Raw genomic sequence first — 18,068 nt, 5'->3', positions numbered from 1 at the left:
GCAAAGCAAAAACACAGGAATGTCTTTTCTTTCATTTTATTTAGTCACAACACTTTGAGATGAACAAATCTAAGGATTTAGATCAGATGTATCTGCAGTTAGTGAAAGAACCAAGCGGCAAACTCCGGTCTCAAACGATGAAGCCAATGCGGAAGTGATATAAACTGCAATACATCGAAAATCCGCTTGAGGCTGGCTGCAGAAACACCGGAAACCACATAGATATGAATGGGAAAAAGACAATCTTTGCAGCATTAATAAACATGTTTACAGCCTGGTTCAAAAAACGGCTTGGCCCTACAACGCTAATCTCTCTAATGGCATACACTGTACGGGGGGTGAATTTTTTTCTAACGTGACGGTTAAGAAGATATTCAGATTATGAGTTTTGCCCAAATAAGGACATGACTGACGTGACTCCCGGTCGGGAACACACAGCCATTGGCTAAGAGACTCACACTACGTCACACTCTGCCTAGTTGAGTTCCGCATTACCAATATGGCTGCCGCCGTCGATTTGCTTCAAAACAGCTCTCAGGAACAGATGGGTGACGTCACGGATACTACGTCCATATTTTTTACAGTCTATGGAAAGAACTCAGGTTTGCATACACTCTGAATAGTGAGCAAACACACACACACACACACATACATACACACATATACATACATACACACACACACTCACACACACTAACACACACTAACACACAGTAACACACTCTAACACAGACTAACACACACTAACACACTAACACACATTAACACACAATAACAGACAAAAACACGCACACATGCACACACTAACACACACACACACACACTAACAACACACACACACTAACACACACACACTAACACACACTAACATGCACACACACTAACACACATACACACACGCGCGCACACACACTAACACACACACTAACACTCACACACACACTCTCACACACACACACACACACACACACACACACACACACACACTAACACACCCAACTCACACACACACTCACACACACACACACACACACACACACACACTCAAACACACTAACACACACTAATGCACAAACACTAACACACACACATTCACACTCACTCACACTCTCACACACACTAACACACACACACACTAACACACACACTCACACACACACATACACTAACACTCACTCACACTCACACACACTAACACACACACTAACTCACACTCACATACTAACACACACACTAACAAACACACACTAACACACACTAATGCACAAACACTAACACACACTAACACACACTAACACACACTCACACACACACACGCACACACACGCACACACACTCACACACACTCTCACACACACACACACACACACTAACACACACTAACACACACTAATGCACAAACACTACCACACACACACTCACACTCACACACTCACACACTAACACACACACACTCACACACTCACACACACACTCAGACACTCACACACACACTAACACACACACACACACACACACACACACACACACACACACACACTAACACACACACCCTCTCTCTGACACTCTCTCAGTGAGACAGTTACTGAGGCTGAAGCTGTGATTCATCCCTGTACTGTCAGGGGGCTTTTTTGACAAGTGTGAGCATGCGCAGTGCATCCTCCCATCAGAACCGAGACGAGCGTACCGTTAACTGATTAACCACCAGCTAACCACCGTGAACTCCCCTCCCACGGCCTGACCCGGGGCACGGGCATATGGAGCCACAAGTTCAGTTAACTCATCCAGGAAAGAGTCTGATAAACCACACAGGTTTCATTAAAGTGGGTTCATTTCTTCACAAACAACCTGTTTCTCATAGAAAGTCTCAGTGAAGGAGCAGCAACAGTCACTAAACGGTTATAACGGTTTCTCCTGGCATCATAAACGTCGTGAACGTGCACTCTGACTCCCATTAAGAGGGTCTATACTCGCTTTAATACTGATATCACTCATTAAACTGCCTCTAAATAAACTTATTAAGGTTAAACCAGCAGGCCAGAAGCTGGAGGAAATGCAGAAAACAGAGCTGCCTTACCTTCTCTGATCCGGTCTGAGCCCACCTGTCCTCCGAACCACAGACTCTATCACAAACTGGACTCCGACGGGGACCCCCACACACAGTTTGTGTCTCCGTCCCTTCACGTTCTGTCCTGCTGTGCAGTCCAGTCCTGTAGTCCAGTCTCCCTCCTGTCAGTCTGCTGTATCCTGTCTCCCTGGGTCGGGTTTCGTGGCGCTAAACTTCAAACTTCGTCCGTCGCCATTTTTTCACTTTTCCCGCGAATCAGAAGAAGAGGCATTCCGTGATTTGCATAAACCCGAACGTCACTGGCGTCGACAACAACGTCATGACATCATCACAAGAGGGATGAGATGTTTCAGTCTGAGCAATTCTTTCAAACTTCACCCTGTTACATGGAAACATTTAGAAATGTATGTTGAATTTATTTTGAAACACTTACAGGGGGGGAAGCAAAGTAATAATATTAGAGGGAAGGTGAATACATTTTGTTTTTTGTAATGTGTAATTATTTTTTAAATTCTGAGATTAACTAACAAGTTTACAGTATACATTTTATTATCATGTTTGTTTTTTAAATTTTTATTTATTTTTTATTTTATATCTATTTGTGCTTTTGTTTATTTTGATTATCACTATTTTGTTGCAATTTTATTTGTCATTTATTTTATATAAAATTGTATATATCTAAATTGTATTCTAGCTTTATTTATCTATTTTTATTTTTACTTATTTTATTTTATTTTGTTTTATTTTTAATTTTTTGTTTTTTATTTTTTATTTATTTTATTTTTACTTATTGAAACTTCTTGATTGATTGTACTTATGTCTGGGTTGCTGTAACAACTAAATCCCCCCCCGGTGGATCAATAAAGTAACATCTTATCTTATCTTATCTATTATTATTATTCACTGGCTCCCTGTACAATACCGCATCCATTACAAAAACCTTCTCCTCACCTACAAAGCTCTTCACAACCTGGCCCCCACTTACCTCCGCGACCTCCTTCATGAATACACTCCCTCCCGCTCCCCCCACTCAGCCTCTGCTGGACTATTAACCATCCCACCGTCTCGCCTCAGTACCATGGGTGCCCGAGCCTTCAGCTGCTCAGTACCCAGACTCTGGAACTCCATCCCCCCCACACACATGACAGTCGGACTCCATTACATCATTCATCATTTTTGTTGTTTGTTTGTTTTTATGATGTTGTAATGATGAATGTTTTTATTATCTGTAAGATGACATTGGGTGATTTGAAAGGCGCCCAAAATAAAATGTATTATTATTATTATTATTATTATTATTATTATTATTATTATTATTATTATTATTATTATTATTATTATTATTGTATTTATTTTATTATTTAACTATCATCTACATATACTTTTTAATGTAAAACTACCTCTGCACTACTCACCACTGCATTATTGCATAATATTATCATATTATGTTTAGCCTGTACACATGCCTATTTGTTGTTTATTTGTATTTATGGTTTATTTTATTATTATTATATTTCTATTTTTATTTGTATGCCTTATTCTTATGCCTTGTACAGAGAGCACCATTTACCAAAACAAATTCCTTGTGTATTCAAGCATACCTGGCCAATAAAGTGGATTCTGATTCTGATTCTGATTATTATACATATATATCTTTTTTTCTGTTTGCTGACTGAAGCAGATACACAATTGTTTTCTGTTCTGTGCATTTATGAATATCTGTAAATGTATGAATGTTGCAAAAAAATGAAAAAAGCAATACAATTCTTAATCATAGAAAAAAAAAGAATTCTGAATTCTGATGTCATAAATTTGAAAAAAAGTCAGAATTTTGGAGGGAGGGCTAGCCAGATTTCTTACTTTGATCTCATAATTTAATAAAATATATATACTAAAACAATTTTATAAGGCGGGCAAACATTTTTAACAATTTCTTATTTTGGGAAAAAATCAGAACTGGTTGAAAAAAGTCAGACTTGTGATTTTAATCACAAAATTCTTAGATTAGAGTCAGAATTTGACTTTGATCTCAGAATTAAAGAAAAAAAAAACCTCAAAAAAAGTATTTTTGCTCATCTGCTCCCCAAAATATTTTCTTTAAGTATTATCCTGCATATCTTCTTCCATATATTCAGTATGTACCCCTTTTATTGTTTCATTCTGTAGTTCTCTCCTTATATTTTGTCTTTGTAACATTCCTATAGGAAGCTTTGGAAAAAAATGTTAGCCCAAGATAGAATGCCAAAAAGCTATAATGATAATAAAGATAATAATAATATCAATTTACTCTCAAATAATGATTTGATCACTCTTTATCTGACAATGTGTAATGAGTTTTTACAGAATGGTTGGACTGAACATTAGCGTCTCCTGAACACAAAGAGATCATATGTCAATTAAAGAAAGCACATTGTCTGTAATACAAACAGGTACAGTTTAAAATGTTTTTACCTTTCAGGTTTATTAACTATTAATTAATATTTCATTATAAGTCTGACTAATCAATAGACTGTATACAATATGGACCATCTCATGTTGTCTTCAGTCCTTTGAAATGAACTTGAACCCCATTCAGTTTGCACCAATCATATGTTTATCATCTGAACTGGGAGCAGAAGGAGAATAAAAAGAGGCCAGACTTAAGTTCAAACACTCTTTAATGAACCATCAGCTCTACATTCACATCACACATCTGACATCATCAGTATGAAAAGTTATAGATCCAAACACACGGGCGTCATGAAACAGAGTGAAATAACTGCTCCAACGCTTTCAAATTGAGATGAAATGACTTTTCAATAAATCTAGCTTCTGCATGGAGACCGATCAAACAGGGTTGGCAGGTGAGGCGTAATGTTGGGAGGAATTTTATTTGACCTTTTAAAGGAGGGCAAGTCTGAACAAGCAAAGTAGGGGAGGCTGCATCCTGGCAGTAGCATTTCATGTCAGGGAGAAAGAGATGAAGTGCATTTAACCTGCACATGTGTTCACCTGCATGTGTCTTTGTTCAGCAGCTGTTTCTGTAAGCATGAGTAAAGAAGCGCCACAAACCATGAGTTTTGGTCTCATAGCAAATGAAAGCAAGAACAAAAAGCATGTGTAAAAAAAAGACGTCAAGAAGAAGATGGGGGAAACCTCGGCCTTTAGAAGACGCAACCAGGAGGCAACCAGAAATGTACCCATAGGAAAATAAATTTAGAGAGGAGATCTCAAAAGTGTTTCATTTATGTCTCCTCGACAACAATGAGATCTGTTTGAAAGCAAAATGAGACTATAGCTTATGTCTCCTGTTTCTCATTCTTGCCTCCAGAAAAAAAGTTGCAGACAGTCTCAGCTTAGTCTCCCTTTCAGTTCAAAAGGAGATCTGGTCTAAATCTGAAATGATTCTCAGGTATTTCTCAAGTGTTGTGACTTCTTTTGAGCTCAGGTGGAGAAATCAGGGAGCTCTCTCAATTGTTTCAATCTAACCTCATCCCTTTGTTTTTGTCAGACTCAGTTTTTGAGTCTCAAGTTGAGCTCAGATGGAGCAAAGAAAGAGCCTGAGCTCATCTTTTCAGGAACATTTATAGTGCCCTGCAAAATTAAGATTCAATGTAATTGTCCACAAACTTACAATTCTCATTAAAACATTTGAACCACTTCAAGATCAGATATTTAGATGTGAAATGATCTCTTCTTTGACTTCACAGTCTGGTCCTTCCTTTACAAGTCTGTTTGAGAACAAAACAACTTCACAAAGATTTAGTGGATTTGAGAGAAACTGCAACAGATAGAGATTTCATACAACAGGTATGACAGACCATTTATTTAAAATATGGGCCACAAAAGGGCTGACCAGATTTATCCAGATTATTACAATTAAAGGAGTGGATTATTTTGGGCACTGGTGGCCTAGCGGTCTAAGAGCCCAACATACAGAGGCTACAGTCCTCGTCGCAGGGGTCTCCAGTTTGATTCCTGGCCGGTCGACCATTTCCTGCATGTCTTCCCCCGCTCACTACTCCCCACATTTCCTGTCTCTCTTCAGCTGTCCTGTCACATAAAGGCAAAAAGGCCAAAAATAGAATTTTAAAAAAGAGAAGAAAATGAGCCATTAATGAGATCTCTCATTTAAGTCTCAAATAAGACTCATGTCATGGTCTCAACTATTTCTCCTAGTGAATTTTAGGAGAAACTAATGAGAACAATTTGAAACTTGAATGAGGCTGAAGTGAGAATCTCAATTTTGTCTCCAGAGACTTAGAAGAGAAAGCCTTGAGCAGTAAAATGTTCCTCTGGGTATCTTTGATGCTAAAGTTACCTGGACTGTTGATAGCATTGCTGTTAGCATGCTGCCTTTAAAGTGGCTCATCAACTGGGTCCAAGATGTTTTGCTAGCTTCAGTTCTGACAGATAGCGGCAGAATCAAGAAGTACATCTCCCCATTAAGACAGGCATGGTGCACAATATGGGATTGGTGGGACTTGAGCACTGGGGACCCGAAACTCACAGTTTGATGGCCTGAGTGCAACACTTCTTGTTGGGCGAATAAAGTTGTTTGAATTGAATTTATTCTTGGATCAGCAGGGCTTTAAGCTAAACATTTATTGGTTGGTGAATGTCATGACTTTATTGGTTGGTTCAAGTTTTCATCAGCAGATGTCACATTTTGCTTTCCAAAAAGCAGACACTGATTGGTTTTGGATCAAAGAATGCAATGAAATAAAAACAAATGATCATCAAATAGTTCCACAGCATACCGGGGTACGTGTTCTAAAAGGTGTAAAAAGGCATTTTTCATTACATCTCGACTTTAAGATACAAAGAACCAATCACATTTAACAGAACACACACACACAAAAAACGGCTGTTATTTCCTGAAGTCGCTGCAGAGGAATGTACAGGGGGCAAAGGTCAGAGGTCAAAGGTGTGAGGGCAGGAGAAAACATAGGGATCAAGTGCGGGTCAGGGTGTAAGGTTTGGAGTAAAGGCAAGGGGTCAGGTTTAGATCATGGTTAATGGGCAGCAGAATAATTCAAGGGTCAGGGGTAGGATAGGGTTTAAGGAGAGGGGGGCAGGTCAGGGGTCAAGTTTAGGACCAGATGGTGAAGAGTCTGATTTAGTATTAGGTCGTATCTTCATCTCTGTGAACCTGAGCGAGTACTGCCAGCCCGTCCAGCTGGACCACTCCACACCGTCAGCGTACGAGGCGTGGCCTCCACTCAGGTACTGCCCGTTCAGGTTGGAGGTGTGGCAGTTGCGGTACCACCATGCCCCCTGGTAGTATGCTGCACAGTTGTTCTCTGACTGGTCCTGGTCTCGGTCTTTGGTGGTGAACTGCATTCCAGAGTGCTTCAAGAGGGAGTCCCCTGGAGGACAGACGATCACGTATTATTATTAATGTGAAAAGCTGAGCGGTATCTCATTGGTACACCAGGCTTCCTCCTAATCTTACCTGCAGTCCCAGAGTACTGGTCCACGATCAGCGGGTATCCATCCTCTTCGGGGTTCACAGAGTCTCGACCAACAGAGAAATCACCGTATTGTGCGAATGCTGTGGCATTATCAAAGTCGGCCATGTCGATCCGCAACTCATAACCGCCTGACCTGGTGAGGGAGTAGATCCTCTGGAGACCTGATGGACAGATGGACATGAAGAGTCAGAGAGTTCAAACCACAGAAAGCTGACATGCAGGAGGTCTTTAACTCAACAGCACTACACCTCCAGGATCTCTATATTCATCAGCAAGTCCTCCAACCGTAAAGTCCACTTCTCTTCACAAAGGAAAAACCAGTCTACTTCTTTAAGTCATTGATCTAGACATAAATCAGGCATCGCTGGATTTGTGGACCCTTTGTACATCCTTTCAGTTGGTTTGTCTTGGATGGTTCATAGTTATATGGGTGATGGTAATCCCAGGTTTAACCCTTCTGGAAACTGGACTTGGTTGAGAATGAAAAAGCCTTTCAGTTAGGTTTGAAACATCCTCAAGGACTTCAACCAAGTCAAGTTCAGTTTTGGGTTAAACTTAGAACTTCCAGTGAGCAGTTTTTACTAACAGGGGCTCCAAAAAGCAACTAGACTTGGTTGCTGTCCTCAGTTCGGAATCAAAGATAACTTCTGGACGAGTGGTGAAACATCTTCAAGAATTTCAACCGAGTCCAGTTGCCTTTTGGATTTAGATTCGGATTGCATGAGTGTTGTTGTGTGAGAAGTTGTGACTGACCCAGCCAGTGCTCTCCTGTAGTTTTTCCAAAACCATCTCTGTAGGCATCCCAGCCTCTGAAGAAACTCACTGAGCCGTCCTCTCTCCTCTGGATCACCTGCAGACACACAAACACAAACACAAACACATGAGAGGTGTTTTATAAAATGCATGATGATAGATAAGAGAGTACAAAAACATCTTATAAAGGTGTAATAGTCATGTCTCTCTCTCTTCATCTTTCTGCCTGTTAAAGGAAGTTTGTCCTTGCCACTGTAACTTGCTAAATGCTGCAAAGTGCTCTGCTCATGGTGGATTGAGATGAGATCAGACTGAGTCCTGTCTGTAAGATGGGACTGGATCTGATCCTGTCCTGATGTTGAGTCTTTGTTAATAATAGAACATAGAGTACGGTCCAGACCTGCTCTGTTTTGAAAGAGTCTGAGGATAACATTTGTGGTGATTTGGTGCTTTACAAATAAAGATTGATTGATTGGTTGATTGATAAAAGATTAGCCACTTTTTATAGCTTCTGATTATGTGCCTCATACCGTCCAGCCTCCTCCATCGGTGGTCATGTCACAGTAAACCATGAAACCGTTGGGGTCATGAGTTGGAAACACAGAATAAACTCCATCCTGAGTGTTGCCGGACGCCAAGACATCGCTGCAGTCTCTGGGTCTGACGTCTGAGAGAGAGAGAGAGAGAGAGAGAGAGAGATAGAGAGAGAGAGAGAGAGAGAGAGAGAGAGAGAGAGAGAGAGAGAGAGAGAGAGAGAGAGAGAGAGAGAGAGAGAGAGAGAACGGACAGAGGTGATTACACTGGAGGACTAAATGACAAGAGATATACCTGTGTGTGTGTTTCAGTGTGTTTCAGTGTGTTTCAGTGTGTTTCAGTGTGTTTCAGTGTGTTTCAGTGTGAGTGTGTTACCTTTGTTCTTGCTGTCCCTCTGCATGTCACTGTTGAGTCTCTTCAGACTCTCTGTCTCCCTCTGCAGGCTGAGCAGAGAATCACTGAAACCTGCGGCCAACTTCAGGATGCCTGAGTGGCTGTCTGACAACACCTGTGCAGGTAAGAGGGGGACAGAGGGAGAAAGGGAGAGAGAGAGAGGGAGAGAGAGGGAGAGAGAGAGAGAGGGAGGGAGAGAGAGGTTTATACATCAAACAGCTGTTTTATATCTTGATATTTCAAGTTGTTGATTTATTGCTTTTTTGTTATAATTTATCTGATTTAATGATTTTTTAAAATTAAGTTCAGTCCTATTTATTTCTAATTTTCTTTTTTCTTAAGTATTTTTATCTTATTTAAATAATCTTAAATTATTTTATCTATTTTTATTCATTTTTTAATTTTTATTAATTTATTTACCTACTCATGAAAAAATCATTTAATTTTTAAATTCATTAAATTCAATGTCTACCTGTATGACATGGTTCTGTAAGTACAAATACATTATTATTTTTTTAAAGTAATAATTTTTTGGTCTTTTTGCCTTTATTTTTGATAGGACAGCTGAAGAGAGACAGGAAATGTGTGGAGTAGAGAGCAGGGGAAGACATGCAGGAAATCGAACCGGCCAGGAATCGAACCAGCGACCTCTGCGACAAGGACTGTAGCCTCTGTATGTGGGGCGCTTAGACTGCTAGACCACCAACGCCCCTATACATTACTATTTTAACATCCAGCTGGTCTTCACCTGGATGATGCGGCTCTGCTCGCTCTGCAGCCCGTCCAGCCTTTGGTCCAGAACACCTTGACCTCTCTTCAGCGAATCGCTTTCAAGCCTCAGGTTGTGGGCGTGGCCTGAAAGCACCTTCAGCTCCTCCGAGAGCCTCTGGGCCAATCCCGAGTTTGGCCTTTCTTCTGTGCTGTGACCGGACAGTGCTCGCAGCAGAGAGCCCTGCAGCGCCTCCCAGCGCAGGAAGTTGGCGCTGTAGTCTGGACAGTTGGGATCCAGGAAGATGCTGATTGGCTCTCCATCTGTGACGCGGGAGACGGTCACCAGGGCGCCGGAGTCTTTGGAGTTGGTTGAGATCACGGGTGAGGAGGAGGCGATGCCGCGTTCCCTGTTACTGTGACGACAAGGACGGACAGAGAGTTAGAGAGTTAGAGAGACAGGCAGGCAGGCAGGCAGGCAGGCAGGCAGGCAGGCAGGCAGGCAGGCAGGCAGACAGACAGACAGGCAGGCAGGCAGGCAGGCAGGCAGGCAGGCAGGCAGGCAGGCAGGCAGACAGACAGGCAGGCAGACAGAGAGACAGACAGGCAGGCAGGTAGGCAGACAGAGAGACAGACAGAGAGACAGGCAGGCAGGCAGACAGACAGACAGGCAGGCAGACAGAGAGACAGACAGGCAGGCAGGTAGGCAGACAGAGAGACAGACAGGCAGGCAGGCAGGCAGACAGACAGAGAGACAGACAGGCAGGCAGGCAGGCAGGCAGGCAGGCAGGCAGGCAGAGAGACAGACAGGCAGGCAGAGAGACAGACAGGCAGGCAGAGAGACAGACAGGCAGGCAGGCAGGCAGGCAGGCAGAGAGACAGACAGGCAGGCAGGCAGGCAGGCAGGCAGGCAGGCAGGCAGGCAGACAGGCAGGCAGACAGGCAGGCAGACAGACAGAGAGACAGACAGAGAGACAGGCAGGCAGGCAGGCAGACAGGCAGGCAAGCAGACAGAGAGACAGGCAGGCAGGCAGGCAGACAGGCAGGCAGGCAGACAGAGAGACAGGCAGGCAGGCAGACAGAGAGACAGGCAGGCAGGCAGGCAGGCAGGCAGGCAGGCAGGCAGGCAGACAGACAGACAGGTGTGTTTACCTGTTTATGAAGGGCAGAGGATACTGGTTCACGTACAGGATGGTGACTGTTCCCGTGACAAGAGCTGCTACGATGACCAACATGCCAATAGACCATGACAGGATGTTGCAGCATTTCTGTAAATACACACACATATATGTTGTTGCTTTCATTTGCTACAACTTACAACAAGTACAGTTTTATTTTAGTGATAACACAGAGTGTTTTATTCTGAAAATTAACCGGATGTTTTCATTTTGTTTTGGTGAAACCTGACTTCCTGTCCCGCTCTATCTGCTCTGTTGAGATTGATGCGTCGTGCTCCGGCATCCGGCAACAATAGAAGTGTATCTGATCCGAAGGGCTCTGACCTGCTGGATCGGAGACGCAGCCGGAATGCAACGGCGCAGATCCAGTGGAAGTTAACACATTGACTAGAACAGAAACCGATCAGATCTGGTGCCGTGATGGATCGGAGACTGACCGGAGATGGATCTGGTGGAATTTGGCCAATAGGCTGAGCTCAACCACTGCATCACTCGCTCCAAGGAGAGTGAAAGAAGACAGTTCTATGACGGCTACACAGCTGCATAGAAACTGCACATTGCTGAAGGCATTGGATGTTTTCATGCATGAAGACACTTTCTCTCTGGGAGAACTTAAAGTCCAGATTTTGCAGCATGTTATTCTAAATATTACCCTGTCCTCTGGCTGAAATAGGAGGCATAGAGCGGCGTTAGATGCAGGATGTGACCCAGTTTAAATCATAGTTTCATGCTGAAATCCTCCAGTGAACACTGGGTTTTACTGATGCATATATTGGCTTATTGTAACCAGTGCGTAAGCATGTTACTGTATTTCTATAATATCCAGATTAGCCTGTAATAAAGCAGCACATCGTCTGAATTTTGATCTTAATCTGTGCAGGAATCAGCGACCACAGCTGTCAGATAAATGTGCAGCAGAATAAAGTAGAAAAACTGAAGTAACAGAAGTTGATGACACTACTTAACCCTTTTTTCTGCAGGTGATTATTCATATTGATCTAGAATAACTCACTTTATTTCTTCTGGGCTAATAAGAGGGTCACTGCAGCCTGCCTGAAGCCTGACAGGAGGGTGGGGTTACGGGTGGGGATTGTGGGTTAACACGCCTCCTGCAGGGAAAATCACGTTTCTGTGTGTTTAATCTGTAGATCCTCAGTGATGTCAGTGAAGGCGACAGCTGCTGCAGATTAGAGACACTTTGATCTGACAGTTTAACTCCAGATTAACACGAATTAACTCTCTGTAGGTCTGTCAGTCTGTAGGTCTATCAATCTCTGTCGGTGTCTCCGGGGTCAAAAGCAAACGCAAATTCGATCTGAATCAGAGGAAAATCGGACGCTGATGCCGTCAAAATGTTGCAGGAGAAGAAGTGAGAGGTGTGAAAGAGCTGAGGTGGGAGCTTAAACAATTAAAACCCTGCACAAACATGACGGTGTTATAACAGAAGTGCTGCTTTCATGAATTAATTTGTGAAAGGTTAAAGTCTCCTCATCCCAGATTTAGTTGTAGGGGGTGACGGTAAGGCGTGGTGGACCTCCTTATCCGCATGGCATTTAGCCGATCACACAGCAGGGTGTCGGGGAGCTTGGGGGACAGGTGGCTGCTAGACGGCTGGACCACTTTCAGGAACCATTTCGGTCGACTGTATGTGTCCTTCAGTGGCGGGAAAGTAAGACAGACTCCACAGCCTGATGGTGATATAACGTGGTGGTATATGTGAGACAACCAAATACCTCCTTCAAAACCAGATCATGTTTGAACTACAGCGGTCTCCAGGCCCGTCCAGAGACCTCAGAGGAGTGAAATGAGAAGGGATAAAGGAGGCTACCAGGTGCTCACGTGGGCAGTGTGTTAAACTTCAGGTAAATGCCAGATACTGAAGACTAAAGAGTTAGTGTTGATAGAGGGAAGCCATGACGGCCGTCTTTAGGCACACTTGTTAAAGCTTAGGATGAAGTAAAAAGCCCTTTACACACAACAGCTTTTTACTTCATCCTTGGCTCCTGAGAGCGTCCCTGAAGACAGCTCTCGTGGTGGATTCCCTTGATGGACTAAAACCTGAAGTGCTTGGACTGACTGTGTTTACACTTGACTTTGGAAATGAATCAGATAAAACTGGGAGTGAAAACCGTCTTCCTCTTAGTCTGATTGTGATAGTGGAAACTATTCTGGCCTTTGCACCCCTGGGACTTTTACCCCTTGGACTTTTGCGACATAAATGAGCTCCCAAACAGCTGCAGAGAGGATTACCATTCAAGGTTTTAAGCACATATTCCACAAATGTCTAAGGCCATTTAGACTGATGTACTGTGTTGACTTATAGATCTCTTGGGTCAACATGAGATCTTGTTGACCCATTTAGGCCGCCCTACTGTGGGTGCACACTGAAAACAACAGCAATATGTCTTCTCCACATTTAAACTTCATACAAATCTGATGTGAATTTTTAAAAGTCATTGTTTCTAATCACATTTAGAAATTTAAAAAAATATCTTTTTCACTTTATTTTTGTGGTGGCAAATATTTTTAAGTTAAAATCACCGTTTAATCTAAAAGCTAAACCTAAATGTTGAATCTAAATGTTGAATGTTAAACATAAATGTTGAATGAGAAATGTTAAGTTAACTCTGGTACAATGCATCAAATGATGACATTTATGTTAAACATTGTACACAGTCCCTTTACAAATAAATCAAATAAATAATATAAATGTTAAATGTCAAATCTAAATGTTAAAAGTTAAATCTAAATGTTAAAAGTTAAATATAAATGTTGAATGATAAATCTAAATGTTGAATGATAAATGTTAAATATAAATGTTGAATGATAAATCTAAATGTTGAATGATAAATGTTAAATATAAATGTTGAATGATAAATCTAAATGTTGAATGATAAATGTTAAATATAAATGTTAAAAAGGGTAAAGATCTATGTTGACTGATAAATATAAATGTTGAATGATAAATGTGAATATAAAGTTTGAATGATAAATCTAAATGTTTGAATGATATAATGTTAAATATAAATGGTGAAGGATAACTATAAATGTTGAATCATAAATGTTAAATATAAAATGTGAATCATAAATATAAATGTTGAATCATAAATGTTAAACCTAAATGTTAAAAGTTAAATAGAAATGTTGAATGATAAATCTAAATGTCGAATGATAAATGATAAATCTAAATGTTGAATGATAAATGTAAAATCTAAATGTTGAATGATAAATGTTAAATATAAATGTTAAAAGTTAAATATAAATGTTGAATGATAAATATAAATGTTGAATGATAAATGTTAAATATAAATGTTGAATGATAAATCTAAATGTTGAATGATAAATGCTAAATATAAATGTTAAAAGTTAAATATAAATGTTGAATGATAAATCTAAATGTTGAATGATAAATGTTAAATATAAATGTTGAATGATAAATGTTAAATATAAATGTTGAATGATAAATGTTAAATATAAATGTTAAAAGTTAAATATAAATGTTGAATGATAAATATAAATGTTGAATGATAAATGTTAAATATAAATGATAAATGTTAAATATAAATGTTGAATGATAAATGTTAAATAGAAATGCTGAATTATAAATGTCAAATCTAAATGTTGAATGTTAAACCTAAATGATAAATGCTAAATCTAAATGTTGAATGATAAATCTAAATGTTAAATCTAAATGTTGAATGATAAATCTAAATGTTAAATCTAAATGTTAAATCTAAATGTTGAATGTTAAACCTTAATGATAAATGTTAAATCTAAATGTTGAATGATAAATATAAATGTTAAATCTAAATGTTGAATGATGAATCTAAATGTTAAATCTAAATGTTGAATGATAAATATAAATGTTAACTGTTGCTCTGCGATCCCAAATATTTAGCTAATATTCAAATGTACACTCCTGCCCAGCAGAAGTTCTAAAATAAAAGCTTCCTATAAAGTGATGCTTCCCAACCGTAGTCTGTCAGAATTGACTCTGATGAGTTACTAGCTGGACTACCCACCGTCCATAATGTGCACTGATTCATTATAAAATGTTGGATAGGCAGTTTTAGAGGCCATTGAGAGATTTCACAACGCTCAGAGTCAGAACTGACCCAGTCTTTGGTACGGACAGACTATGGTTGGAATATTTGTATCGCCTAATGAAGCTTTTATTTTGGTACTTCTGCAGGGAGGCTGCGTGAATTTGCATATTATCTAGGATCGCAGAGCAACATTTACATCTAGATTTAACATTTAACATTTAGATGTTATAGCAATGTATTTTGGGCCTAAACCATTCAGGTCTTTATAAACCATCAGCAGGATTTTAAAGTCTATTCTCTGACAGACAGGAAGTTAGTGTAGAGATCTAAGAACTGGAGTGATGTGGTCTACTTTGTTGGTCCTTGTTAGGACTTGAGCAGCAGAATTCTGATGGTCTTTTTAGGGACCCCATTACAGTAGTCTAGTCTGCTAAAGATAAATGCATGGAGGAGTTTTTCCTGCATCCTGCTGAGACATAAGTCCTTTAATCCTTGATGTATTCTTAAGGTGATAGTAGGCGGACTTTGTAATTGTCTTATATTATATTATTTAGCAAATCAGTCATATGTAAAAATGGTGTTACGTGTTATAACAGCCTAGAACAAGTCAATCAAGTGGAAACCCATGGAACTAAATTTTGTTGGTCTTCTTTAAAAAAAAAAAGGATCACACATTTGAAATAGATTTCCTTGAAAAATCATCTATTTATCTCAAGATCTGTGTATATCCATGAACACTGACTTGGTTTATATAGTGCACATATTTTCTTCTCCATTTGTTGTCCATAACTTTGGTGTTTAGTCATTATTGTTGGCTGGGAAAGGATGGTTGAATGTTATTGGGGTGATATTAGGCTGATAGCAGTGATGATGTGAGGTGAGGGTGGAAAGCAGTGGGAGAGTTTGGGGGGGATGGTGGATAGGGTTAGGATATTAGGATTAGGGTTAGCTATAATCTAGTGTCAGGATAGTCTTTGGGAGGAATGGCTAGCTTCTTCAGGCTTCTGGTGTGACCAGTTGATAGCATTAAGAGATTTCCAACAAAGACTTCCTTTTACAGAAGTGGCCAATGTTTACAGTCTGAGAAGTGAGAATTGGGTTGGAGTTGAGTGAGGACAGTCAAGAGCGGTAGGTAGGTTGTCTGCATGTGGACACAGATGTTGGGATGAATATGGGAGATGGCGGGTTGATGGTTGGAGATGTTGATGTGATGTTTGGGAGGTGATGTGGTGATGATTTGGGGAGATATGGGCTGAGATGAGGAAGATTGAAGGGGGATTTGAAGTTGGAGGAATTACAGAATGTTGTTTGGGTGATTATTGGGGATGGTTGGGGAATAGTGTAATTAATGTGTTGAACTTGGGAAGATGTTGATGGAGGTGAATGTTTAGGGACAGGGATGGTCAGGATGTGGTGGAGGGTTGGTGGTCGAGCCAAGATCTCAGACTGGGATTGGTTTAACAGCTAGCGTGATATGTACCTTGTGCTTGTTCGGCCGTTTGCTGTCCAGTTCTGAGCTGCTGTTGTTCATGATGGTCCATCTGTCATTCAACATCATTCTGAAATGAAAACACAACAGGTCATTCCTTCTCCTGAAAGACTCTCCTGGAAAAACACCTGAAAGCTGTAGTTATTAAAAGATGTTTAAATGTAGAGGTTTCAAGATGATGTTCGACCACTGCCTGCACCTCCTGGAAACACCTGGTAGAATTGAATTTAACACCTTTTCTAAAGTGTTATTAACATCACAGACTTTGAATTTCTGTCAATCATCTGCATATACATGTTGGATTTCTGATTTTTAACATAGAACTAAGCTAAGGACAACAACAAAAACCTGTGTCCAAAGTCAGGGGCGGCATCTTTCAAATGATGCTGATAGATTGAGATGTTTTCTATCATGGTTGAGAACAGCCGTGTCAGAGAAGGCGAGGCAACGACAATTCAGTGACATGGGAAAGATGAGGGCGTTGGCACTGACTGTAAGCTAACAGATCCCTTAAGTACTGTTTGAAGAGTATAAAGGAACACCTACAAGTCCTAAGAGTGAAACAGTAAAGAGAAAAATCCTTAACTTGAGAAAGGTCATTAAACAGAGTTGGTCAAGTGCTTTCCTTTCCATGGACACAAGCACTTGTTTGCTTCCTGATGTGAATGCCGGACTAAAAGTTAGATGTGGATTACTAAAGTTTATTGAAAGACTGGATCAGAGCGGAACATCCAAGGCGGTCTCATTTCGAAGGCTTCTTCATATGTGGCTAAAAATGGGTCCTACATTGCCCAAGCCATGAAGGATGCATTAAGGGCATTTATCGTGGCTCAGTCTATCTTGAGATCCAGTGTGCAGAAATTCAAATGGTGGACTCCCAAGTAGCCGAGGAATAAAGTTTTATTGGTAAGTTATTTGTTTCAATCTAATCTGATCCATAGTGGGGGATACAAATGTAATGAAAAGGATCTGGAGATGTTGAATTATTCGTGAAATAAAAGTTATGTGTTGTTAATTATTTTAGCTAGTACTTAAAGCAGCTTTCAGAACAGGACTGGTGCTTAGTATCGAGAGACCAGTGGAAACAGATGGTGAAGTGAACCGGACCATCTCATTCCAGTGCGACATGAGCCCTCTCTTGGTCCTCTCTTGTTCTTTTGAAGGATGCTATCCCTGAATTTGGACTCTTTAGGGACTCTTACACCCTCTCAAGAACCCCCAAATATATCTTAAGGACTTTTCTTTAGGATTAGTCTTGTAGCTCTCAAGAACATCTGCCAACCTCCTTAATAACCCTTTAAGGAAGTTGTATTGTGGAAGGTTCCGGAGGTCTATAATAACTGACCTCTAATGCCTCATTAAAGAAAGCTCCAGGAGACTAAGATTCTCCTTAATCACAACAACAGTCTCAACAGGAATCTCAGGAAACTCCTCTCAGACCTCTAA

At 40.5% G+C, this 18,068-nt stretch overlaps 1 protein-coding gene across 2 annotated transcripts; it reads right to left on the bottom strand.

Annotated features, from left to right (window-relative positions):
- Positions 1-6,612: 6,612 nt before the first annotated feature.
- Positions 6,613-17,281, bottom strand: LOC117818294 (fibrinogen C domain-containing protein 1-like). Of its 2 annotated transcripts, XM_034691091.1 has the most exons (9): positions 17,169-17,281; positions 16,614-16,692; positions 11,062-11,177; positions 9,950-10,325; positions 9,184-9,316; positions 8,805-8,941; positions 8,275-8,371; positions 7,503-7,682; positions 6,613-7,416 (listed from the first exon to the last, which is right to left on the bottom strand). In XM_034691091.1, exons 2-9 carry the CDS (start codon positions 16,689-16,691, stop codon positions 7,127-7,129), a joined length of 1,407 nt encoding a protein of 468 aa, XP_034546982.1. In that variant the 5' UTR covers position 16,692; positions 17,169-17,281; the 3' UTR covers positions 6,613-7,126. The 2 variants fall into 2 exon arrangements, with proteins under 2 accessions (XP_034546982.1, XP_034546981.1); XM_034691090.1 differs by lacking the exon at positions 17,169-17,281 and having other exon boundaries at positions 16,614-16,842.
- Positions 17,282-18,068: the final 787 nt, after the last annotated feature.

The sequence above is a fragment of the Notolabrus celidotus genome, chromosome 9, assembly GCF_009762535.1.
Source record: "Notolabrus celidotus isolate fNotCel1 chromosome 9, fNotCel1.pri, whole genome shotgun sequence".
NCBI classification, from domain to species: Eukaryota; Metazoa; Chordata; class Actinopteri; order Labriformes; family Labridae; genus Notolabrus; species Notolabrus celidotus.
The sequence above is the reverse complement of the archived record's forward strand: the minus strand, read 5'-3'. Positions and strand labels throughout refer to the sequence as shown.

Coding starts and splice junctions, on each gene's coding strand:
- LOC117818294 (XM_034691091.1), bottom strand. CDS start 16,691: ATGATGTTGAATGACAGATGGACCATCATGAACAACAGCAGCTCAGAA. Junction 9,317..9,949: donor AGCAGAGCCGCATCATCCAG/GTGAAGACCAGC, acceptor TTACCTGCACAG/GTGTTGTCAGACAGCCACTC. Junction 7,417..7,502: donor CCAGTACTCTGGGACTGCAG/GTAAGATTAGGA, acceptor TCTGTCCTCCAG/GGGACTCCCTCTTGAAGCAC.